This window comes from Oncorhynchus clarkii, chromosome 5, assembly GCF_045791955.1.
Source record: "Oncorhynchus clarkii lewisi isolate Uvic-CL-2024 chromosome 5, UVic_Ocla_1.0, whole genome shotgun sequence".
NCBI classification, from domain to species: Eukaryota; Metazoa; Chordata; class Actinopteri; order Salmoniformes; family Salmonidae; genus Oncorhynchus; species Oncorhynchus clarkii.
In genome coordinates this window covers 14,907,200-14,933,841 of record NC_092151.1, presented here as the reverse complement: position 1 = coordinate 14,933,841, position 26,642 = coordinate 14,907,200, and the positions used below count along the sequence as shown (strand labels likewise).

At 44.8% G+C, this 26,642-nt stretch overlaps 1 protein-coding gene across 3 annotated transcripts in view; it reads left to right on the top strand.

Moving 5' to 3' along the window:
* LOC139408416 (Rap guanine nucleotide exchange factor (GEF) 1b) overlaps window positions 1-26,642 on the top strand; it is a 71,014-nt gene that overhangs the window by 38,222 nt on the left and 6,150 nt on the right. The window contains exons 4-16 of one of the 3 annotated variants that reach the window (XM_071152266.1): window positions 880-1,036; window positions 1,386-1,477; window positions 1,580-1,717; window positions 6,949-7,008; window positions 7,603-7,717; window positions 8,061-8,247; window positions 8,929-9,471; window positions 9,628-9,845; window positions 12,211-12,366; window positions 24,688-24,858; window positions 25,426-25,515; window positions 25,946-26,028; window positions 26,353-26,458. In XM_071152266.1, coding sequence (XP_071008367.1) covers window positions 880-1,036; window positions 1,386-1,477; window positions 1,580-1,717; window positions 6,949-7,008; window positions 7,603-7,717; window positions 8,061-8,247; window positions 8,929-9,471; window positions 9,628-9,845; window positions 12,211-12,366; window positions 24,688-24,858; window positions 25,426-25,515; window positions 25,946-26,028; window positions 26,353-26,458 — 2,116 coding nt within the window. Of the gene's footprint in view, window positions 1-879; window positions 1,037-1,385; window positions 1,478-1,576; window positions 1,718-6,948; window positions 7,009-7,602; window positions 7,718-8,060; window positions 8,248-8,928; window positions 9,472-9,627; window positions 9,846-12,210; window positions 12,367-24,687; window positions 24,859-25,425; window positions 25,516-25,945; window positions 26,029-26,352; window positions 26,459-26,642 lie in introns of all 3 variants that reach the window. The other 2 variants (XM_071152264.1, XM_071152265.1) reach the window with 2 other exon arrangements.

The window sequence follows — 26,642 nt, the reverse complement described above, 5'->3', positions numbered from 1 at the left end:
TTTTGCCCATACAGCCCTTAGCTCTACTGTAGCAGTGTCATAGAAATACAATCTAGAGAAAAGGCTTGGAACCTGTAACCCTTGAAATTTGACTGGTAAACTCATGGGGAGGACCGTTGTATAGATGCTATTTCTCTGAGCTGTATCCTGTAGAGACAGGAGGGATATTCCAGAGTTGTGAATCAGCTGCAGCATGTTGTGACTGGTCTGAACCTCCACCACGCCCTACTGTTTCTCAATGGTCCATTCAGCACAGCCACATACACCTAGATCAGAACAGACACCTCACACCTAAACCAGAACAGACACACATTTTCCAATTAATACCACCACAAACACACTTTTTCCAGTCACACACACACACACACGCACGCACACACACACTTCCTCAATAAATCCCCTCGGGGGAGACATTGAGTTAACGCATATGGCTGTCAGTGCGGGAGAAGAGATGTGGTCCTTTAGTCTAGCTAGTTGTCCGTATTCTCAATCTACAGAACCTGACACGAAATGTGTATCCCTCGCTCCTCTTCCCTACACCCCCACTCTGTTCCCCTCTTCCATTCTCTGTTCCCCTCTTCCATTCTCTGTTCCCCTCTTCCATTCTCTGTTCCCCTCTTCCATTCTCTGTTCCCCTCTTCCATTCTCTGTTCCCCTCTTCCATTCTCTGTTCCCCTCTTCCATTCTCTGTTCCCCTCTTCCATTCTGTTTCCATCCTTTCTTCCCTCTTCCCTGTAACCCTGCCATCACTCTACTGTTCTACGCCCTCCCCCTTTTTTCTCCATCTTTACTTTTCCATTCCCCCCTAATCTCAGCCTCCCCTTTCTGTCCATCTCTTCCTTCCTGTCATTTACTGTCACGTCTCTCCTGTCTCCTCAGTTCGGCTGTGTCGTCGTGTCACAACCGGGTGTACCAGAGCCTTGCCAACCTGATCCGCTGGTCCGACCACGTCATGCTGGACGGCATCAACCTTGATGACAAGGACAACGTGGTCGCGGTCACGACAGTCATCAAAGCCGTCCTGGATGGGGTCAAGGTAAGAGGGACAGTCGGTGGGTCTGTGAAACGATAGCTTGCAGCTTTCCACGGCTCTCAGAGAGGGTCATAGTGTCTGTTTCTCCCTTGCCGAGCTGGGGCAAATACATTTGTCAAATAGGCCTACTTTCAAATACGTATGCTGTGGTTTGGTTAGCTTGCCTGGTACAATGTCACCAAATGGAATGGTCCTGAAAGTGCAAATACTTCAAAAGTCTTTACAACTGAATGTATTTGACCCAGGTCTGCTCTCTGACCACTCAGGTTTTTGTCTAAATTATGTAATGAACACATCTTAATCTGATTGAAAACAGTATACTGTACACATTGAGGTTGTGTGGTTCTAACAGGAGCTGGTCAAACTCACCATAGAGAAACAGGAGCAACCCTCCCCCACCACACCCAACAGACCCCCACCACCACCTATCACTACACCAGAGAGGTGAGTGAACGCACACAAACAACCCTACATACACCAGACTTTTTCCTGTCAGTCTATCTCTGTCACACACACGGACTCTCTCTCCTGTTCTGTTCCCAGCAGGTCAGAGTTGCCACTGACAGAACGGGAGAGGGAGATCCTGAGTAAGACCCCGCTCACCGAGGCTGTGACGGACATGGCAGAGGAGGACGTAGCTCCGCCCAAACCCCCCCTCCCTGGCCTGAAAATGGATGCGCTCAGGTGAGTAGCACTGGACTCCCATCTTTGGATATAATCGACAGTGGCATACCAATAGTATGCACCAGGGCCCACTGGACCAGACTGAATATTTAGGGGCTTTTAGTTTTAGGGCCCAGAGTTTTTCCCTGGGTCTTAAATATGGTGTATTCAACATGTTCAATTGTGTAGGGCTTTATCTTCTCATCGTCCTGTCCTCATCTGCAATTTACTGAATTGGCTTCTTCCAGATATTTAGAGTGAGATATTTATTTAACTTGGAAGAAATGAGGAGATGAAGCTACTTGAGACTATTGAGATGCACCCATGTAGCGTGAGAGTGTTTTTTCAGTACTGTCCCGCTCAGACTCTCTTTACCTTAGTGAAACAAAAACAAATAATATTTCACTCTCTGTATGAGTTGTCGCACACTGATTTCAATGAGTGAAATTGTCATTCTATCACTTTCAAGTTCCTGTTTCTGACTGTCTTAAAGCGGTCATGTTTGTTACTGTAAGTTCCCAGTGGAAAGAGAAGTTCTCCCCTGCCACAGTAATGAGAAGGAACCTGCAGTCTCGAGTGTCTGCAGTCAGAAAAAAAGCAGAAGCGGTCCAGTGCCACATGGTGTAAGTGACCGCTTCTGTGGTGCTGTTGCGTGGGCACTTCTGGAAGTTTTTTCTTTTTAGAATTCTGCCAAAGAGGAATTGAAGTGAAGATAAAACTGAAACGTTTGTGTTGGTCAGCATAAATCATTTTTTGTGCTGTTGCATGAGAACTTCTGAATGTTTTATTTTAGAATTCTGCCAGAGAGGAGGTGAAGTGTAGATAAACTGGAATGTTGATGCAAGTCAGCATTAATCATTTTTGATTGACATGATGTCAGGGTCTATTTATGAATTAGGTCTAATTGAGTCTGAAACGTGTCATGGTATCTCGCAAATAGCACCCTATTCCCTGTGTAGTGCACTTCTTTTGACCAGGGCTGTAGTCTCTTTATCCATAATTTTCAAACAAATTTGGTAGAAAACTTTTATCTTAAAGAGGAATTCTATTAATCTACAACATACAGTGCCTTCAGAAAGTATTCACACACCTTGAATTTTTCCACATTTTGTTGTTACAGCCTGAATTTAACATTTTAAATGGATTCAATTGAGATTGATGGATGGATTGATGGATTGATTTTATTTTATTTGTACAAATTATAAAAAAATATATAAGTATTCAACCCCTTTGTTATGGCACGCCTAAATACAAGTCACATAATAAGTTGTGTGGACTCTGTGTGCAATAATAGTGTCTAACATGATTTATGAATGACTACCTCATCTCTGTACCCCCACACATACAATTATCTGTCAGGTCTCTCAGTGAATTTCAAACACAGGTTCAACCACAAAGACCAGGGAGTTTTTCCAATGCCTCGAAAAGAAGGGCACCTATTGTTAGATGGGTAAAAATAATTAAAGCGGACAGTGAATATCCCTTTGAGTACGGTGAAGTTATTAATTACACTTTGGATGGTGTATCAAAACACCCAGTCACTACAAAGATACAGACATCCTTCCTAACTCAGTTGCTGGAGAGGAAGTTAGTTTAATGGCTGTGATAGCAGAAAACTGAGGATGGATCAACAACATTGTAGTTACTCCACAATACTAACCTAAATGAGAGTAAAAAGAAGGAAGCCAGTGCAGAAAAAAAATATTCCAAAACATGCATCCGGTTTGCAACAAGGCACTAAAGTATTACTGCAAAAAGTGTGTAAAATAAATTAACTTTGTCTTGAATCAAAGCATTATGTTTGGGGCAAACGCATCACTGACTATCACTCTTTATACACTGCTCAAAAAAATAAAGGGAACACTTAAACAACACAATGTAACTCCAAGTCAATCACACTTCTGTGAAATCAAACTGTCCACTTAGGAAGCAACAATGATTGACAATACCTTTCACATGCTGCTGTGCAAATGGAATAGACAACAGTGGAAATTATAGTCAATTAGCAAGACACCCCCAATAAAGGACTGGTTCTGCAGGTGGTAACCACAGACCACTTCTCAGTTCCTATGCTTCCTGGCTGATGTTTTGGTCACTTTTGAATGCTGGCGGTGCTTTTACTCTAGCGGTAATATGAGACGGAGTCTACAACCCACACAAGTGGCTCAAGTAGTGCAGCTCATCCAGGATGGCACATCAATGCGAGCTGTGGCAAGAAGGTTTGCTGTGTCTGTCAGCGTAGTGTCCAGAGCATGGAGGTGCTACCCGGAGACAGGCCAGTACATCAGGAGACGTGGAGGAGGCCGTAGGAGGGCAACAACCCAGCAGCAGGACCGCTACCTCCGCCTTTGTGCAAGGAGGAGCAGGAAGAGCACTGCCAGTGCCCTGCAAAATGACCTCCAGCAGGCCACAAATGTGCATGTGTCTGCTCAAACGGTCACAAACAGAATCCATGAGGGTGGTATGAGGGCCCGACGTCCACAGGTGGGGGTTGTGCTTACAGCCCAACACCGTGCAGGACGTTTTTCATTTGCCAGAGAACACCAAGATTGGCAAATTCGCCACTGGCGCCCTGTGCTCTTCACAGATGAAAGTAGGTTCACACTGAGCACATGTGACAGACGTGACAGTCTGGAGACGCCGTGGAGAACGTTCTGCTGCCTGCAACATCCGCCAGCATGACCGGTGGGACAGTCATGGTGTGGGGTTATAAAATAGCTTCACGGTATAATGTACAGACAAAGGTATGGTAGGATGTGAATACAGTGGAGGTAAACCTAGGTATTGAGTGATGATGAGAGAGATATTGTCTCTAGAAACATCATTGAAACCAGGAGATGACATTGCATGTGTGGGTGGTGGAACTAATATGTTGGATAAGGTATAGTGAGCAGGACTAGAGGCTCTACAGTGAAATAAGCCAATAAACACTAACCAGAACAGCAATGGACAAGGCATATTGACATTAAGGAGAGGCATGCTTAGTCGAGTGATCAAAAGGGTCCAGTAAGTAGTGAGGTTGGTTGGGGTCACGACGATTTAGACAGCTAGCCGGGCCATCGGTAGCAAGCTAGCATAGGATGGAGATATGTTATTAGCCACCTCGTGCGTTTCCGTTGGTAGGATTAGTGGGGTTCCGTGTGGTAGAGGGGATGAATCCAATTCGAAAAAATAAAATAATAAATTGTCCGATAGGTCTATTCAGATAGCAGCCGATAAGACAGCTAACGTTTAGCGGACCGCAGATGGGCGTTCAGGTAATGTCGCGACGGAGGAGCCAGCCGGATAACTACCTTGGGTAGATAACGTCGGTAGGCCAGTTGTGAAGGCCCGGTGGGGCTCCGCGTTGGCAGTAAAACGGGTCTGGATAGGTGATTGTAGCCCAGGAGTGACTGATGGAACTCTTCAGCTGGCTAGCTCCGGAATAATTGATGAATTATATGTGTTACAGCTGGATGAGTCACAGCTCCTGCTATATGTCCGTTAAGTTTATGTGGGGTCAATTAAGGAAGACAACCTCTTCTGAAAACTACTGGAAACCAGGACAACATGAGAGGATATTTTTTAAAGTACTAGACAGCTTTGTGACATCAAATGGACTTTGGTGGTCAAGATGTGTTGGTATCTGTACTGTTGGCGCAAAAGCCATGACAGGGAGACAACGTGGAGTGGTAATGGGCATGCAAGCAGTTGCTCCCGACGCCACTTGGGTAAACTGCAGCATCCACCGAGAGACTCTTGCTGCCAAGGGAATGCCTGACAGCTTGAAAGATGTTTTGGACACTACAGTGAAAATTGTTAACTTTTTTAAAGCAAGGCCCCTGAACTCTTGTGTATTTTCTGCATTATGCAATGATATGGGCAGCGACCATGTAACGCTTTTATAACATACAGAAGTGCGCTGGTTGTCAAGGGGCAAAGTATTGACACGTTTTTTTTAATTGAGAGACGAGCTTAAAGTTTTCTTTACTGACCATAATTTCCACTTGTCTGACTGCTTGCATGATGATGAGTTTCACACACGACTGGCCTATCTGGGTGATGTTGTTTCTCGCCTGAATGATCTGAATCTAGGAATACAGGGACTCTCCGCAACTATATTCAATGTGCGGGACAAAACTGAGGCTATGATTAAGAAGTTGGAGCTCTCTTCTGTCTGCATTAACAAGGACAACACAGGTCTTTCCATCATTGTATGATTTTTTTGTGTGCAAATTAAATCAAGCTTACGGACAATGTCAAATGTGAAAGCACCTGAGTGAGCTTGGGTGCACAATTACGCTGGTACTTTCCCGAAACGGACGACACAAACAACTGGTTTCGTTATCCCTTTCATGCCCTGCCCACAGTCCACTTACCGATATCTGAACGAGAGCCTCATCGGAATTGCAACAAGCGGTTCTGTGAAAATGTCATTTAATTATAAGCCACTGCAAGGTTCTGGATAGGGCTGCGCTCATAGTTTCTTGCCTTGGCAAATCGCGCTGTTAAGACACTGATGCCCTTTGCAACCACGTAACTATGTGAGAGTGGATTCTCGGCCCTCACTAGCATGAACACTAAATACAGGCACAGACTGTGTGGAAAATTATTTGACTGAGACTCTCCAATACAACCCAACATTGCAGAGTTATGTGCATCCTTTCATGCACACCCTAGTCATTAACCTGTGGTGAGTTATTCACAATTGTTGATAAACAAATAAGGTTTTATATGTAAGATGGCTAAATAAAGAGCCCTGGTCCTATAAGAGCTTTTCGTCACTTCCCATGAGCTGGGTTGTGACGACAAACTGACACTCATTATTATGTTTAATAAATATATTGTATAGTGTGCGTGTGTGGCAGGCTTACAATGATGGCAAAAACAACATTTGAGAGTGCGCTGACCCTGGTGCTAGAGGGGGTACGCAGCTGGAGGTTGAACATTCGAAGGGGTACGGGACTATAAAACGTTTGAGAACCACTGGCCTAGATGATCTTCTCCTCTTTAGTGGAAAAAGGGTGGTCATAAGAGGTGGCGAAACGGAAGGTGGTAGACAGGCATTCATTTTCTGTGGGCTTAAGGAAGTGGAGCTATGAAAAATCCATAGGCCTTGGACTTGGCCGGAAGATTCGATCACAACCTCGAATTCTACTACTAGGCTTTTGAGGTGCACTGCTGTCTGTCTGTCTTTACTTTTTCTTCCTCTCTCTTTCACTCTTTCTCTATATCTACTTTCCATCCCTCTCTCCATGTTGTCCTGGGAACAGAGCATACTTGGCTAGTGGCCCCACTTTCGCTGGCCAACGGAGATCCACAAAGACTGACACGTACGTTAGCCAGTAGGGTCATCCCCCTGCATTGTGACATCCTGCTTCCTTAATAACTGTCCAATCCCGTCCCCGGAAGAGTCTTGATAGGTGGAGGGCCTGATTGGTGGAGTGTCTTGTCTTGCATGCTTGAGTTCCTAATTATGCGTCATTTCATCACGCCATACAATAAAGCCCTCATCCAATCAGGAAAAGCTTGGTGCATGAGTATGTACCAATGATGTCGTCATATAAACATTCATATATGTATCTGTTTGGTGTGTATATATCATAACTGTCATCACTTTCCTAGTCATGGTCCCACATGTATCCTTGACCTGCTGATTTTATGTTGTGCCTTTAAATCTGCCATTGACTTGTGATGATTGCAGTATGATAACCTGGAAAGCCCAACTTCTGTTTGGGCTACTCCAGAGGTGATCGCAAAAGAGGCATTAAGCAGGAAATGCTGATATTACCATAACAAACCCTCAGTGTCATATCCCACAATCTTGCTCAAGTAGCAAAACTGTGTGTTTTTTTTTTGTCAGTCTGGTTGGGTATCAGAAGCCTAAAAACCTCCATTCTCACTGATTGTCCTACTTCTCTCTCCAGCCCTCCTCCAGCTTTGCCCCCAAAGAAGCGTCAGTCGGCCTCGTCGCCCACCCGTGTGGCAGTGGTGGCCACCATGAGCCGCGGCTCCAGCATGCCCTGCAGCGTCCACAGTCAGGTACCACCAACCCACACCAAGGGTTATGGTTGAATAACACCCACTTACTCGATAGTAATACTGTGGTCTTGTACACTGGTCTACTATAGAGCATCTGCATCAGAGTATGATCAGGGTGGATTACCAGACTATAGTGAAATAACGTGTTACATAACTATTGACTGACTAAATCAGATTTGATTAGGCCGGCCATTACTGGATCATATATCCACAAAGTGTTCTATTGTTTGATGAAACTGACTGTGTAGCCGACTTAACTGGTTTCTCCTTTGATTGTCTGTCTGTGTATATGTGCCTGTCTGTCTCTATGTCTGTCTTTGTCTCTGTCTGTCTGTGTGTGCAGCAGCAGGACTATGAGCAGGAGTTCCTCCAGAGGCGTTTCTCAGGGGGCAGCCAGTCGTATGGGTGCGACTCTCCGCGCCTCTCGCCCTACAGCAGCATGGGGAAGCTCAGCAGGTCTGAAGAGCAGCTCTGCTCCATGGAACAGGACAGTGGACAGTGCTCCAGAAATACTAGCTGTGAGACACTGGGTAGGGGCACAAACACAAATACATACAATTAGACAGTTATCATAGTCAAATCAAATGTATTTATATAGCCCTTCGTACATCAGCTGATATCTCAAAGTGCTGTACAGAAACCCAGCCTAAAACCCCAAACACCAAGCAATGCAGGTGTAGAAGCATGGTGGCTAGGAAAAACTCCCTAGAAAGGCCAAAACCTAGGAAGAAACCTAGAGAGGAACCAGGCTATGTGGGGTGGCCAGTCCTCTTCTGGCTGTGCAGGGTGGAGATTATAACAGAACATGGCCAAGATGTTCAAATGTTCATAAATTACCAGCATGGTCAAATAATAATAATCACAGGCAGAACAGTTGAAACTGGAGCAGCAGCACGGCCAGGTGGACAAGTCACGGTTGATCTTTATACACTGTCTGTACCGAAATAGAAAAACACACATTTTTGAACGTGCGTACTTTCTCGCACACAATGAAAATACACACAATAGAATGTACACAATTGTTTTAGTAAAGATGGACAAAAATACATAGACTGAACAAACACCCACTTTACATGTCAAAAGCCTCACCTAATCACCTATTTTCTCTACAAATGTCCCCCTCTCTAACCTCTTGTCTCTCTCTCTTACAACACATTTCACTGCACCTATCTGGTGTATGCGACAGTAAAAACCAATATTTTTTTCTCCAGACAACACAGAGAGTTACGACCCCGACTATGACTTCCTCCACCAGGACCTCGCTGTCTTCACAGGGGACCCCTCAGGGGTCATGTCCCTGTCCCCCCTCCCCGAGTCCCACAGTGAGTGCTCCTCCCCCGTGCCTCCTCATGCCCGGTTCAGGTCACCACCCGCCCCACACCAACAACAACCCCACCCACCCCAGTCTGAGTACTGGACCCCCCAGCCCGGTTCCCACATCATCCCCTTGCAACTATCCCGCATCAGTGCTCCTCCAGCATTACCCCAGAAGAAGCGGCGCAGCTCCCAGGTTTCACCTTATCAGGAAGGGTGTGGCTCCTCGGGGGGACCCCTCAGCGAGAGGTCCCCTTCCCAATACGAAAACCTGTCGGAGGAGGAGCTGCTGCACCCCACGCCACCCTTCCCCCTCTTCACTCCCAACTCGCCCATGCCCCAGAGCAACGGGGAGGTGTTCGTGGCCCAGTACCTGGCTAGCGAGAACGCCGACCTGCCCTCTAGTCCACCGCCACTGCCTGAGAAGAGGAACAAGCACGGTGAGTGGCAGAGGGAGAGATGGAGAGGGGGGGGGGTGTGCTTGAGAAAGGAAGGGATAGGACTGGAAGAGATGGAGGGAAAGAAAATTGGTAGTGTGCGTGTTTAACGTTTCACTTGAATCACTTTTAATCTCCTGCTATGTAATCTCCCTCCAGTCCTGGCGTACATGCAGTTTGTGGAGGACTACTCAGAGCCCCAGCCCTCAGTGTTCTACCAGACCCCACAGAATGAGAGCATCTATGAGCAGAGGAACAAACGCTTCCAGGACGTCTATGGCCTCAACGACTCCTTCAGCAGCACCGACTCGGTCCACGAGCCACTTCCCATACCCCTCTTCCCGCCCCCCGCCCTGCCCCCCAAGAAGAGGCAGCTGGTGAGTGTGTGTGTGATCACCCTCAAATATTCTGGGAGCCCTTATTGGCTACGCCACCTCAGAATTTCTCAATCCTCTATAGAGGTCTTCAGGTTTCAGAAGGACACTAGAGATTGATACATTGGTTGTGAAGGTGGAGCGTGCCAGTGCACACTATGGGAAAATTGTGAAGAATAGGGGCCCAAGGTTCTTTGTGTGAGGTCTCCTCTCCAGGTGGACATCCATGTGGTCATGGTTGAGTGCTGAATGGTTAAATGTTTTACTCATAGGGGTTTAAGGTTGATGATTTAACACTTCTAACTTAGTTCCATGTCAACAATTAAACATGGTAATCTAAAAGGTGAACGTTTAACCCCCTGTGGTGAAACCAAAACAGTGAGGTCATGGTCGTGCAACATTAGTTGCCTAGGGGTCAAAGGTGAGGCGTCAGATTTTCACTGGGGTCATTTATGCTGTATGACACTCCAGAAGACAGTTTACTGTCTATAGGTCATTTGCAACCAGAACACATGTCAATGAAGAGCAGGGTCGTGTTCATTAGGGCATGTGATGGGAAAAAAATTCAAACGTGCAACAGAGGAAAGGAAAAGGGACCTTTCTTATTGGACCCTCTCTTTAGGCTGGTTGGCTGGAAAGGACAAGAGTCCAAAGCTGCATTCTTGCAGGAAGCCATTCCTCCATCCATCTCTCGCTGGTATCTCTCGCTGGTTTGGTTCAGTCTGCCTAGTCTCTCGTTCTCTTGTTTTTTCTTCTCTTGCTCTCATTTTTCTCTTTTTCTCAGTCAATCAGTCTATAGAGGGGAGAGCTGTGGGGGAGGGACTAGGGAGGTCAGATCGATTTTCAGGTTAATGGGGATTGATTCAACGTAACTGGGGATTGAGGTGTCAAGTGGTGAGGTTAGACTATGCATTAACCTGTATAGATAAAACCTTTATGGTGTCACCAGTTAGACACTTGTGTCATTTGATTTGTCAGGCTAGACCTAGGTAGAGGCTGGTGGGAGGAGCTATAGGAGGACGGGCTCATTGTAATGTCTGGAACAGAGTCAAACATGTGGTTTCCATATGTTTGATGTGTTTGATACCGTTTCATCTCTTCCATTTCAGCCATTACAATGAGACAGTTGGTTGTATTTTTCCTTCATCTTCTTTTTAAAAAGGGAGTTAATTTGTTTTCAGCACTTTTATTTCCATGACTGATCAGAACGTGTTTTCTCATGGCTCTCTCTTGTCCCTCTGCAGCAACATGTTTGGAACATCGAATCGCAATAAAATCACAGTATAGAATCGCAATACATATAAAATTGTGAGGATTGCAATACATATCCTATTGGCACTTAAGTATTGTGAGGCAATTCCCAGCCCTAACAGTAAGCAGACGTCACTTCATACAGTAGGACGACACTGAGAGAGACCGTCTGCGGGTCTTCTGCTGTCCACTAACAACTCTCTATTTTAACACTTTCCACACCTTCATTTTGATGATTTCTGTTGTAAAGTATTAGTTTCCTCCAACTGTATTTCTCTCCTCCCTCTCTCTTTCCTCCATATCCTCATCCTCCTCCTCCCTCTCTCTCTCCTCCATCTCATCCTCTCTCTCTCCTGGTAATCTTGGCTGGTGGTGTAGTGGACTTAATGAGGTTGAGGCCCGGGTGGGATAAGACTGGTTTACCTCTTCATCCTTTCCTCTTGTCCAATAAGCCACCATGTCACAGGATTTACACAGCTTTGTGAAAGAAAAAAAAATGTTGACGGTGTGCCAGTCAGATAAGAAGACTGATGGGGGAGGAGAATCCTATTTCAAGTGTGTTTTGGGCCTTGTAGTGGACCTGGTTTCTTTGAAGCTGTAGAGTTTGTACCATAATCAAACCATGAGAGCTTGGTAGGTTTAGCATGCCGCAGTCAGATTTGAACACTGAGCGAATGCAGGTGTCTGGACTTTTTGGTAACTTCTAAGCTTCTGACCCCTAATGATGCCCTTTGACTTTTGCTGACCGTGTGGCTGAACTAATTACACAGGATTCATGTTCAGTGTCAGCAACAAGGAGTCTTCTCCTTTCTCCATTGATTCCCTTCTTCTGTGGTAGATTTCTGCATGTCTGACAGTCACCATCATTACTGGTTGCTGTCCTCTGCTTAACTCTCTTTTCTGGCTCTGGTTCTAAAACGGCTGCTCCATCTGCTCTATATCTAGGGTAATAAAGTTTACTACTTTTCTTTCTCTTCTTAATCTCTCATGTATTTTTTCTTCCTTTTCTTCTCCTATTCCTTTTTGCTCCCTATTCTCACTGCTTCTGTCTCTTTCTTCTTATCTATCTTTCCCCATTCCTTTTTTTCTTCCATTTTCTCCTTCCTCTCCTCCTCAGGCCTCCCACTCTTCCTCCCCCTCTTCCTCCTCTCTGTCGTGCCACCTCCAGCCGTCATTGGTGGTGGCGGCTGAGGAGGCGGGCTCTGGCCTAGGCCTCATCCTATCGGTTTCTAGCTCCTCCTACCTGAGTGGACATGCCTCGCTGACCACGCCCATGGTGAGTCTACCTGATTGGCCCTGGCGGCCCAAATTGGCAGGCCTCCAGGGCTGTGTTGTCTGGATCTGACTGTTGATAGCCCTGAATGATGTGGTTGTGTTTCTCCTGAGGGGCTCACGGCCCCGCTGTTATGTTTAGCCGGTTATGATGCGTTTTGTTCGTCTCTGGGCATGGTTCCAACATTGATTATGATGAAGGTGTGCTCATGATGAACAGGTAACTGCCAAAATAATGGAAACACCAACATAAAGTGTCTTAATAAGGCATTGGGTCACCACGAGCCACCAAGAACAGCTTCAATGCACCTTGGCATAGATTCTGCAATTGTCTGGAAATCAATTGTCTGAAAATTCTTCCACCAGAAATTCCATCAACATGTTTTGTTGATGGTGGTGGAAAATGCTGTCTCAGGCGCCGATCCATAATCTCCCATAAGTGTTTAATTGTGTTGAGATCTGGTAACTGACACACACACACTTTAATTTGATGGGATGCTGATTGCTTAATTAAGATGACGCCAGAGAAGAAGGCTGACGTTTTACTTGTTCCTATTTTACGTGTTCTTATTGTGTTTTTTGTAACAATTTTTTAAAACTTATTTTGTACATAATTTTGCTGCTACTGTCTCTTATGATCGAAAATATAATCTGCACATCAGACCTGCATAACTCACCACAAACTGGCAGAATCCTTTTTTTTCTCCTTAACCTCTCTAGGGTAGGGGGCAGCATTCGGAATTTTGGAAGCATGCCCAAATTAAACGGCCTGCTACTCGGGCCCAGAAGATATGATATGCATATAACTGGTAGATTTGGATAGAAAACACTCAAAAGTTTCCAAAACTGTTAAAATAGTGTCTGTGAGTATAACATAACTGATTTAGCAGGCGAAAACATGAGAAAAATCCATTCAGGAAGTAGTTTTTTTGTTGTTGTAGTTTTCTATTCAATGCTATTACAGTATCCATTGACTTAGGACTCCATTTGCAGTTCCTCTGCCTTCCACTAGATGTCAACAGTCTTTTGAAATCGTTTCAGGCTTGTATTCTTATAAATGAGGGAGTAAGACCAGTCTGAACGAGTGGACCCTAACGTGACGCTGAGTTTTTTCAGGCGCATGTGCATTTCTTGTTTACCTTTTATATTGACAACGTTATTGTCCGGTTGAAATATTATAGAACATTTAGGCTAAAAAACAACCTGAGGATTGAATATAAACATCGTTTGACATGCTTCTATGAACTTTGCGGATACAATTTGGATTTTTTGTCTGATTGTTTTGACTGAGTTTGAGCCTGTGGATTACTGAAGAAAACGCGCTAACAAAACGGAGGTTTTTGGATATAAAGAGACTTCATCGAACAAAAGGAACATTTATTGAGTACATGAATGTCTTCTGATTGCCACCATATGAAGATCATCAAAGGTAAGGGATTAATTTTATCTCTCTTTCTGAGTTTTGTAACGCTTCTGCATGGCTGGTTACTGTTTGTAATAATTTGTCAACTGGGCTATGTTCTGGGCTAGGTATGCTTTTGCTGAAAAGCATTTTATAAATATGACACTGTGGTTGGTTTAACAAGAAGTTAATCTTTAAACCTATGTAAAAAATATGTTTTGTTTTCTGAATTTTTATAATGAGCATTTCTGAAATTGAATTTGGCGCTCTGCAACCTCACTGGATGTTGGCCAGGTGGAATGCTAGCGTCCCCCATACCCTAGAGGTTAACAAATCCGAGGAGGCCGACGTGAATGACATACTGCTTTCCCGGGAACAGGCCCAGATCCCCGTCATTTACGTCAAGAGAAGGCGGAGAAAAAGGGGCCGGAGGCCGGGCTGCCTTCTGAGAATTTGTAGGCGATCGAATAAACTCCCACTGCCTTCCATTCTGCTAGCAAACGTACAGTCTTTGGAAAATAAAATTGATGACCTACGCGGAAGATTAAACTACCAACTTGACATTCAAAACTGTAATATCTTATGCTTCATGGAGTTGTGACTGAACAACGACATTATCAACATACAGCTGGCTGGTTATACGCTGTATCGGCAGGATAGGACAGCAGACTCTATATATTTTTGTAAATAAGATGGTGCATGATATCTAAAGAAGTTTAGAGGTTTTGCTCACCTGAGATAGTGTGGTCTACAGCTTATCATGAGATAACTCTCTAGGTAGATGGTTTCATCTGTATTTTTCGTAGCTGTCTACATACCACCACAAGCTGATGCTGGCACTAAGCTAGTACTAAATGAGCTGTATTCTGTCATAAGCAAACAGGAAACTGCTCACCCTTAGGCGGCGCTCCTAGTGACCGGATGTGGCAGGGCTTGCAAACCATTACAGGCTACAAAGGGAAGCACAGATGAGTGCTGCCCAGTGACACGAGCCTACCAGACGAGCTAAACTACTTCTATGCTCACTTCGAGGCAAGTAACACTGAAACATGCATGAGAGCACTATCTGTTCCGGAAGACTGTGTGATCGCGCTCTGCACAGCCGATGTGAGTAAGCCCTTTAAACAGGTCAACATTCACAAGGCCGCCGGGCCAGAAGGATTACCAGGACATGTACTGTGTGCTTGCGCTGAACAACTGGCAAGTGTCTTCACTGACATTTTCAACCTCTCCCTGTCCGAGTCTGTAATACCAACATGTTTTAAACAGACCACCATAGTCCCTGTGCCCAAGAACACTAAGGTAACCTGCCTAAATGACTACCGACCCATAGCACTCACGTCTGTAGCCATGAAGTGCTTTGAAAGGCTGGTCATGGCTCACATCAACGGCATTATCCCAGAAACCCTAGACCCACTCCAATTTGCATACCGCCCTAACAGATCCACAGATGATGCAATCTCTATTGCACTCCACACTGCCCTTTCCCACCTGGACAAAAGGAACACCTATGTGAGAATGCTATTCATTGACTACAGCTCAGCGTTCAACACCATAGTGCCCTCAAAAGCTCATCAACAAGCTAAGGACCCTGGGACTAAACACCTCCCTCTGCAACTGGATCCTGGACTTCCTGACGGGCCATCCCCCGGGTGGTAAGGGTAGGTAACAACACATCCGCCACGCTGATCCTCAACACAGGGACCCCTCCTGTACTCCCTGTTCACTCATGACTGCACAACTCCAACACCATCATTAAGTTTTCTGACAACACAATAGTGGTTGGCCTGATCACAGACAACAACGAGACAGCCTATAGGGAGGAGGTCAGAGACCTGGCTGTCTGGTGCCAGGACAAAAACCTCTCCCTCAACGTGATCAAGACAAAGGAGATGATTGTGGACTACGGGAAAAGAGGACCGAGCACACCCCCATTCTCATTGACGGGGTTGTAGTGGAGCAGGTTGAGAGTTTCAAGTTCCTTGGTGTCCACATCACTAACAAACTAACATGGTCCAAGCACACCAATACAGTCGTGAAGAGGGCACGACAAAACCTATTCCCCCTCAGGAGACTTTTAAATATTTGGCATGGGTCCTCAGCTCCTCAAAGTTCTATAGCTGCACCATTGAGAGCATCCTGGTTGCATCACTGCCTGGTACAAAAACCAAGATTTCGTCCCATGTAAATATGGTCTTTTTCGTTTTTGTTTTTGTGTACGTTTCATTATATCTGTCTCTTTTTCCATTTTCAAATTCAATATACCTTCCTGCAACTCGCCTCACCCAGTGTGGTACGGATCTGCTATTTTTTAGACCTTATAGCTGAAACCTCCATCAGGAGCTAGCCAGCTAATTAGCTACTATCTTTTCAGTCATTGTTAGCCACTGCTAGCGGTTTTTACCTTTTAGCTCGAACTTCAGCCGCTTTAGCCCGGATAGCCTGGATAATACCTGCCAGTCTGCACAGCATGATATCAGCTCTGAGCATATCGGACTGATTCCCCAGTCCCCCCCCCCCCCCCCCCCACTACATCACCAGAATTATCAAGGAATCTATCAGGTACAACCCCAAATCCGTAAACATCGGCACCGTCATAGATATCATCCTGACCAACCTGCCCTCTAAATACACCTCTACTGTTTTCAACCAGGATCTCATCGATCACTGCCTCATTCCCTGCGTCCGTTATGGGTTCGCTGTCAAACGGCCACCCCTCATCACTGTCGAGCGCTCCCTAAAACACTTCTAATCGACCTGTATCCTGGAAGGATATTGACCTCATCGCGTCAGTAGAGGATCCCTGGTTATTCTTTAAAAGTGCTTTCCTCACCATCTTAAATAAGCATGTCCCTTTCAAAAAATGTAGAACTAAGAACTGATATAGACTCCAGCCACCCTAGTCATAGACTGTTCTCTCTGCTACCGCACGGCAAGCGGTATCGGAGCGCCAAGGCTAGATCCAAGAGGCTTCTAAACAGCTTCTACCCCCAAGCCATAAAACTCCTGAACAAATGGCTACCCAAGTATTTACATAGCCCCATCCCTCTTTTACACCGCTGCTAAGCTCTGTTGTTATCATCTATGCATAGTCACTTTAATAACTACCTACATGTACATATTACCTCAATTGACTCTGTACCGGTACCCTCTGTATATAGTCACGCTATTGTTATTTTACTGCTGCTCTTTAATTATTTGTTACTTTTGTTTCTTATTTTTATTTTTTTAACTGCATTGTTGCTTAGGAACTCGTAAGTAAGGTCTTCACTGTTGTGTTCGGCGCATGGGTCTAATACGATTTTATTTTTTTATTTTTTATTAACTCAGGAACCACAGCTGTGTGGAAGCACCTGCTTTCAATATTCTTTGTATTCCTCATTTACTCAAGTGTTTCCTTTATTTTGGCAGTTACCTGTAAGTGTGTGTACGTACTACGTGTGCATTTGTTGCAGTGTGTTCTAAGCCACCTCAGGCTTTGTATCATAGGATACAAAGTAATGCGTTTTTACTAAGAAACAACTGACACAGAAGTGGGTGCATACTGTGGAAAGAAGTGGGGATAAAGAGGAGTCCCAGATTTCATTCATACACCGCTCCCTAGCATACTACTCGCCAATGTCCAGTCTCTTGACAACAAGGTTGATGAAATCCGAGCAAGGGTTGCCTTCCAGAGAGACATCAGAGACTAATGTTCTTTGCTTCACGGAAACATAGCTCACTCGAGACACGCTATCGGAGTCGGTACAGCCAGCTGGTTTCTTCACGCATCGCGCCGACAGCATCTTTCTGGTAAGAAGAGGGGCGGGCGGGTATACCTTATGATTAACGAGTCGTGGTGTGATCATAACAAAATACAGGAACTAAAGTCCTTCTGTTCACCTGACCTAGAATTCCTCACAATCAAATGTCGACCGCATTATCTACCAAGAGTATTCTCTTCGATTATAATCACAGCCGTATATATTCCCCCCCCAAGCAGACACATCAATTGCCCTGACAAAAACTTTATTTGACTCTATGTAAACTGGGAACCACATATCCTGAGGCTGCATTCATTGTAGCTGGGGATTTTAACAAGGCTAATCTGAAAACAAGACTCCCTAAATTCTATCAGCATATCGATTGTGCAACCAGGGCTGGTAAAACCCTGGATCATTGTTATGCAACGCATATAAGGCCCTCCCCCGCCCTCTTCTCGGCTGACCACGACTCCATTTTGTTGCTCCCAGCCTATAGACAGAGACTAAAACAGGAAGCTCCCGTGCTCAGGTCTGTTCAACGCTGGTCCGACCAATCTGATTCCACGCTTCAAGACTGCTTCGATCACGTGGGTTGGGATATGTTCCGCATTGCGTCCAACAACAACATTGACGAATACGCTGATTCGGTGAGCGAGTTCATTAGCAAGTGCATTGGCGACATCGTACCCACAGCAACTATTAAAACATTCCCAAACCAGAAACCGTGGATTGATGGCACCATTCGCGTGAAACTGAAAGCGCGAACCACTGCATTTTAGCCAGGGCACGATGACCGGAAACATGACCGAATACAAACAGTGTAGCTATTCCCTCCGCAAGGCAATCAAACAAGCTAAGCGTCAGTATAGAGACAAAGTAGAGTTGCAATTCAACGGCTCAGACACGAGGTATGTGGCAGGCTATACAGTCAATCATGGATTACAAAAAGAAAACCAGCCCCGTCGCGGACCAGGATGTCTTGCTCCCAGACAGACTAAATAACTTCTTTGCTCGCTTTGAGGACAATACAGTGCCACTGACACTGCCCGCTACCAAAACCTGCGGACTCTCCTTCACTGCAGCCGATGTGAGTAAAACATTTAAACGTGTTAACCCTCGCAAGGCTGCAGGCCCAGACAGCATCCCCAGCTGTGTCCTCAGAGCATGCGCAGACCAGCTGGCTGGTGTTGTACGGACATATTCAATCAATCTTTGTCCCAGTCTGCTGTCCCCACATGCTTCAGGAGGGCCACCATTGTTCCTGTTGCCAAGAAAGCTAAGGTAATTGAGCTAAACGACTACCGCCCCGTAGCACTCATTTCCGTCATCATGAAGTGCTTTGAGAGACTAGTCAAGGACCATATCACCTCCAGCCTACCTGACACCCTAGACCCACTCCAATTTGCTTACCGCCCCAATAGGTCCACAGACGTCGCAATCGCAACCACACTGCACACTGCCCTAACTCATCTGGAGAAGAGGAAGACAGACCTATGTGAGAATGCTGTTCATCGACTACAGCTCAGCATTTAACACCATAGTACCCTCCAAATTCTCGACACTGCCTTGTGCAACTGGGTAATGGACTTCCTGATGGGCCGAGAGGGTAGAACGTTTTAAGTTCCTCGGCGTACACATCACGGACAAACTGAATTGGTCCACCCACACAGACAGCGTGGTGAAGAAGGCGCAGCAACGCCTCTTGAACCTCAGGAGGCTGAAGAAATTTGGCTTGTCACCAAAAGCACTCACAAACTTTTACAGTTGTACATCCTGTTGGGCTGTATCACCGCCTGGTACGGCAACTGCTCCGCCCACAACCGTAAGGCTCTCCAGAGGGTAGCATCACCAGGGGAAAACTACCTGCTCTCCAGGACATCTACACCACCCGATATCACAGAAAGGCCATAAAGATCATCAAGGACAACAACCACCCGAGCCACTGCCTGTTCACCCCGCTATCACCCCTTTATCATCCAGAAGGCAAGGTCAGTACAGGTGCATCAAAGCAGGGACCGAGAGACTGAAAAACAGCTTCTATCTCAAGGCCATCAGACTGTTAAACAGCCACCACTAACATTGAGTGGCTGCTGCCAACATACTGACTCAAGTCCAGCCACTTTAATAATTGAAAAATTGATGTAAAAAATTTATCACTAGCCACTTTAAACAATGCCACTTAATATAATGTTTACGGACCCAACATTACTCATATCATATGTATATACTGGACTCGATACCATCTACTGTATCTTGCCTATGCCGTTCTGTACCATCACTCATTCGTATATCTTTATGTACATATTCTTAATCCCTTTACACTTGTGTGTATAAGGTAGTAGTTGTGGAATTGTTAGGTTAGATTACTCATTGGTTATTACTGCATTGTCGGAACTAGAAGCACACGCATTTCGCTACACTGGCATTAACATCTGTTAACCATGTGTATGTGACAAATAAAATTTGATTTGAATGCCCTACTCTTTGAAGTTATGTGTCCCTGTGGAATCACTCGATTTGGACCTGGCCTGATGCAAATCAGATTCCCTCTCCTGCTCTTCTTCTTCCTCCTCTACCCTTCTTCCTCATCTACCCTTCTTCTTCCTCTACCGCTCTTCTCCTTTTCTCAGTCCTTTTCACCTCAAACCATTTTTTCCCACTAAATCAAATCCAACTTAATTTACACAATAAACATTACTGTACACTTTACAATTTAAAACCACCTTTCTCCCGCTCCCAGTCTACTTCACCCTCCCCCTCTCTCTCTTACACCTCTCATGTCTCCCCCAACCCCTCAATCCCCTCCCAGTGTTTGTGCCAATGGAATGTTCACATTCCTCAAGTCCTCGGGGCGTGATGTTATGGGGGGATGCCATGAGGATGGGAGGTCTGGAAGGAAATAGAAAATATATGCAATATATTTAATTTAGTAATTCGATTTAGTGCCAACAATGCCATTTCAGTGGAAAATCTTTCTGCTCCGCTCTCTCTGTGTGTGTGTTGTTTAGTATGTTTTATGGTTGTACATTGTGGGGAATAGACAGAACATTTTGTTAGGTGGAAAGAATATAAACTGTCCTTAGTCTTCAGTGGAAACATCCTCATCCGTTCTCACTCCACTTTTGCATACCCATGTTGCTTTAGGTTTAGTGTCTCTTATGTGTGTGTGTGTGTGTGGGAGGGATGGTGTGTTCACGCCCGCCTGTGTGTGGTTTTTATCAGTGATCTATGTAGGGTTGACCCCATTTAGCCTCGACTGGTCGATTTGCTTGGTTTGTGGGGCGGCAGGTAGCCTAGAGGTTAGAGGGTTGGGCCAGAAACCGGAAGGTTGCTAGATTGAATCCCCGAGCTGACAAGGTAAAAATCTGTCGTTCTACCCCTGAACAAGGCAGTTAACCCACTGTTCCATTGTAAATAAGAATTTGTTCTTAACTGACTTGCCTAGTTAAATAAAAACATTAAAAAAATTAACAAATATTGGTTGATAGGCTATTCGTCTGCCGAGACAAAATTATGGCACGTCTTGATTGACGCCTGTCTCAGTGAACTAATCCATTTTGGAGGCTGCAGGGCTGGCACACCAGTAGTATACTACCGTTCAAAGTGTGGGGTCACTTAGAAATGTCCTTGTTTTTGAAGAAAAGCGCATTTGTTGTCTATTAAAATCACATCAAATTGATCAGAAATACAGTGTAGACATTGTTAATGTTGTAAATGACATTTGTAGCTGGAAACAGCAGATTTTTTATGGAATATCTACATATTCCATTAAAAGAAATCAGACGTTTCCAGCTACAAATGTCATTTACAACATTAACCATGTCTACACTTGCATTTAAGAGCAGTTGGAGGCCACGGAAGGAGTGTTGTACGGCATTGAAGCTTGTTTGGAGGTTTGTTAAGTGTCAAAAGGGCCAGATGTATACAGAATGGTGTCGTCTGTGTAGAGGTGGATCAGAGAATCACCAGCAGCAAGAGCGACATCATTGATATATACAGAGAAAAGAGTTGGCCTGAGAATTTAACCCTGTGGCACCCCCATGGAGACTGCCAGAGTTCCGGACAACAGGCCCTCCGATTTGACACACTGACCTCTATCTGAGAAGTAGTTAGTGAACCAGGCGAGGCAGTCATTTGAGAAACCAAGGCTATTGAGTCTGCCGAGAAGAATGCGGTGATTGACAGAGTCGAAAGCCTTGGCCAGGTCGATGAAGACGGCTGCACAGTTCTGTCTTTTGTCGATGGCGGTTATGATATTGTTTAGGACCTTGAGCGTGGCTGAGGTGCACCCATGACCAACTCGAAAACCAGATTGCATAGTGGAGAAGGTAAGGTGGGATTCGAAATGGTCAGTGATCTGTTTGTTCACTTGGCTTTCGAAGATTTTAGGAAGGCAGGGCAGGATGGATATACAGTTGAAGTCGGAAGTTTACATACACTTAGGTTGGAGTCATTAAAACTCGGTTTCCAACATCTCCACAAATTTCTTGTTAACAAACTATAGTTTTGGCAAGTCGTTTAGGTCATCTACTTTCTGCAACACAACATTTTTCCAACAATTGTTTACAAACAGATTATTTCACTTATAATTCACAATCACAATAATAATCACAATTCCAGTGGGTTAGCAGTTTACATACACTAAGTTGACTGTGCCTTTAAACAGCTTGGAAAATTCCATAAAATGATATCATGGCTTTAGAAGCTTCTGATTGGCTAATTTACATAATTTGAGTCAATTGGATGTGTACCTGTGGATGTTTTTCAAGGCCTACCTTCAAACTCAGTGCCTCTTTGCTTGACATCTTTTGATTTTCCCATGAAATCAGCCAAGACCTCAGAAAAATAATTGTAGACCTCCACAAGTGGTTCATCCTTGGGAGCAATTTCCAAACTCCTGAAGGTACCATGTTCATCTGTACAAACAATAGTATGCAAGTACAAACACCATGGGACCACGCAGCCGTCATACTGCTCAGAAAGTAGACACGTTCTGTCTCTTAGAGATTAACTGAAATACCTTATTTATATAAGTATTCAGACCCTTTGATATGAGACTCGAAATTGAGTTTCCGCTGATCATCCTTGAGATGTGTTTACAACTTGATTGGAGTCCACCTGTGGTAAATTCAATTGATTGGACATGATTTGGAAAGGCACACTCCTGTCTACACAAGGTCCCACAATTGACAGTGCATGTCAGAACAAAAACCAAGCCATGAAGTTGAAGGAATTGTCTGTAGAGCTCCGAAACAGGATTGTGTCGAGGCACAGATCTGGAAAAGGGTACCAAAACATTTCTGCAGCATTGCAGGTTCCCAAGAACACCGTGGCCTCCATCATTCTTAAATGGAAGAAGTTTGGAACCACTAAGACTCTTCCTAGAGCTGGCTGCCCGGCCAAACTAAGCAGTTGGGGGGGAAGAAGGACCTTGGTCAGTTGACCAAGAGTTGACCAAGAACCCAATGGTCACTCTGACAAAGCTCCCGAGTTCCTCTGTGGAGATGGGAGTACCTTCCAGAAGGACGACCAATCAGGCCTTTATGGTAGAGTGGCCAGACAGAAGCCACTCCTCAGTAAAAGGCACATGACAGCCTGCTTGGAGTTTGCCAAAAGGCACCTAAAGGACTCTCAGACCATGAGAAACAAGATTATCTGGTCTGATGAAACCAATACTTAACTCTTTGGCCTGAATGCCAAGTGTCACGTCTGGAGGAAACCTGGCATCATCCTTACGGTGAAGCATGTTGGTGGCAGCATCATGCTGTGGGGACTGGGAGACTAGTCAGGATTGAAGGGAAAGATGACTGGAACAAAGTACAGAGAGATCCTTGATGAAAGCCTACTCCAGAGTACTCAGGACCTCAGACTGGGACGAAGGTTTACTTTCCTACAGGACAACAACCCTAAGCACACAGCCAAGACAACGCATGAGAGGCTTCAGGATAAGTCTCTGAATGTCCTTAAGTGGCCCAGCCAGAGCCCGGACTTGAAACATCTCTGGAGAGACCTGAAAATAGCTGTGCAGCGACGCTCCCCATCCAATCTGACAGAGCTTGATAGGATCTGCAGAGAATAATGGGAGAAACTCCCAAAATACAGTTGTGCCAAGCTTGTAGCGTCATACCAAAGAAGACTCAAGGTTGTAATCGCTGCCAAAAGTAAATGTACTGAGTAAAGGGTCTGAATTCTTATGTACATGTGATATTTCTGTTTTTTAATTTGTAATAAATTTGCAAAAATGTATAAAAACCTGTTTTTGCTTTGTCATTATGGGGCATCGTGTGTAGATTGACAGGATTTAAAAATATATATATTTTAGAATAAGGCTGTAATGTAACAAAATATGGAAAATGTCAAGGGGTCTGTATACTTTCCGAATGCACTGCATTAGCCTTGTTGATGTTTTAAATGTTTAAGTTGAAATGTAGCTGGAATAGTGGAGGCAGTGCTCCTGTTGTCTGTGCTGCCTTCCGGTAACTCTGCTTCTAAATCAGTAGTTGTATAGTAAGAGTAAGCTGTTAAAAAACATTAACTTGCTTGACCATGCTGCAGGTGATATAACTGTTTGTTACATGCAGTATTTGCTTTGTGGACTTCACAGGACAGATGTTGCTCTACGGTTTTGTGATGAAACAAGCCTATGTGTAGTTGAATTTATTCTGCCACTGTTGTCTTTTTGTTGTCACGGCCTTATTGTTTACCACGCTGGCGTATGAACGAATGGGTTATAGAGCAAACAACGCAATTATCACACCATAGGTTGTAATATGGCTTTTCACTGGCTTGGCTTCCTCTCTGATTTGGCCCATATACCGCTACTGTACTTAACAGGGTTGGTAGACAGTGCACATCATGTTACAGCAGGTTACTAGCTTTCTGCTTCTCCTCCTCACAGGAATCTGCACACCTGGTCGCCATGACTACACAATCTCAGACAAACACACACTCTGATTCACACTTACACACATACAGTCACATGGAAGGCATGGAAAGATTGATATCAGTCCATTGCAGTATGTTGAACCATACATCCACTTTATTCCAGGAGAGGAGGTGCTGATGGGGACTTTTTTTCTTTCTACTTTTCAGCTTTAATTCTGTCTGATTTATTTTCTCAACCTGTCATAACACTGTCCTTCTCTCCTGATTCCTGGTTTCCTTTCCTACTTCCTACCAATCGCAGAGTTCAGACCAGGTCGCCTTGACCAATGCCACTATATTGGATGGCAGCAGGGGCGGGCCCAACGGTTCCCTGGCCAACTCATTGGGCTCTGTGGCCATCTGTCTTCCTCCTCCTGAGACCACTTCTCTTCTAACTGACTCTCTCCTCCGCACCTCGGCAGTGGTGAGCTGACAGACAGACAGACAGACAGACAGACAGACAGACAGACAGACAGACAGACAGACAGACAGACGATAACAGGGAGATATGTTTCAGTAATAAGGAGTCATTTTAAGGTGGATGCCCGTCAGACAATAACATTGTTGGTGACTCATTGATTTCCAGGAACATTTATCTTGTAATCCAGTAAGCATCTAAACTGTGGACCATAGTGAAAGATTTCCTCCTGTTTTGGTGATTCTTGACTACTGCTTATTGTATTATCCTGACTGATTGTAGTTGTGGATCTAAATGGAACCCATAGAACTTTTGACTGTGTTTCACCTGTTCACCGTCATGTGTAACAGACACACATTATACTGAAATACTGTACACTCATTAAACACTAATCATGTACACCAGTGCCACCTGGTGGCCAATTATTGACACATCCAACCATACAACTCAATGTAGAAGTGCTTCTCCATACCTCACCGTAGCCCTGAGTTTGCTGTCCCCACAGTATGTTCTATGCTAAATTATTCTGTGGCCGTCCCTCTCAATCATGGTGTCCCTCTTCTCTTCCCGTAGAGCGTCGACGAGGGTGGCGAGGGCGAGTATGTCAACCTGTACTCATCCAGCCAGGCCAATGGGGAGCTGGAGCTGCCTCACTGCCTCAGAGTAAGTAACTAATGCACTCAACCTAGTAGGATTGTCACGATACTACAATACTTGATTTTCCATGGCAAAAAAATGAAAGCACAAAGCAGACTAAACTCGTTGATCCTTTAAAAACCTGCTTTATGCCAAACGTCTTGTGCTAAAGCTTGGGAAAATAAACATGTGACTACGTAAGGCAGTTTAGGACTGTTTTCTTGAAGAAATTACAGCTCTAGGATCAGATTATTGCAACAATACTAACTGTAACCATTAAGGGGATGAGCAAATATCTGTATCAGTGTTTAATGACAACTTCTACCTATTACATTAGGGGTAGCTAACTCCATTTCAACTCTTTTGATGGAGACAGCCTTTGTGTAAATTATGTGTTGGTGTTCCATGATTCCTGCTCCTCAACCTACCTTGACAGAGCTTACTCTGCCCCTCACAGCCAATCGCTGCTGACGATGTCATTCAAGACCCCGCCCCACAAATGCACTCCTCCAATAGCAAGGAGGCTCTGGACAAGGACAGGTATGGGATAAAGTGACTGTTCAGGTCACATTGCATAAACACTCCCTCTCCTCTCTTCAGGCGTAATATCTTTACTTGATCTGGTGATCCTAGAAGGTAAAACAGCAATTGAATGAAATGGATACTGATTAATGACCAATGCTAGGTCTATGTAAGCATAGAGAGAGAATTACTAGAAGAAACTAAGCCCCTTCTGACCAGTGCAATTTGGATGGAACATTTATCATGGGTAACAATTTTATTCTATGTAATCATTCGATGTTTATGTATGTAAGTTTAGGTAAACAGACCTAATGGTGCTTCTATCGGTCTTTCTGTCAGCAGGAGGCAGAAGTCGACAGACTCGGTCCAGAGCGATGAGGAGGAAGTGGATGAGCTCTCTCTCATCGACCACAAAGAGATCATGTCCCGGATAACACTCAAACAGGAGGTAATGCTGCCCTCATTCATGACTGAACTAACATTATTACCCATGTCTATTGGCTAAGTAAGCATTGTCTCTAGAAAGCTTGTGGTTGTCTTTGGCTACAATTTCTTTAAATGCTATTTTGTTCATGTTACATACTGTATGTGAAACTCTGACATAAGAAACCTTCACACTGGTGATATTCACA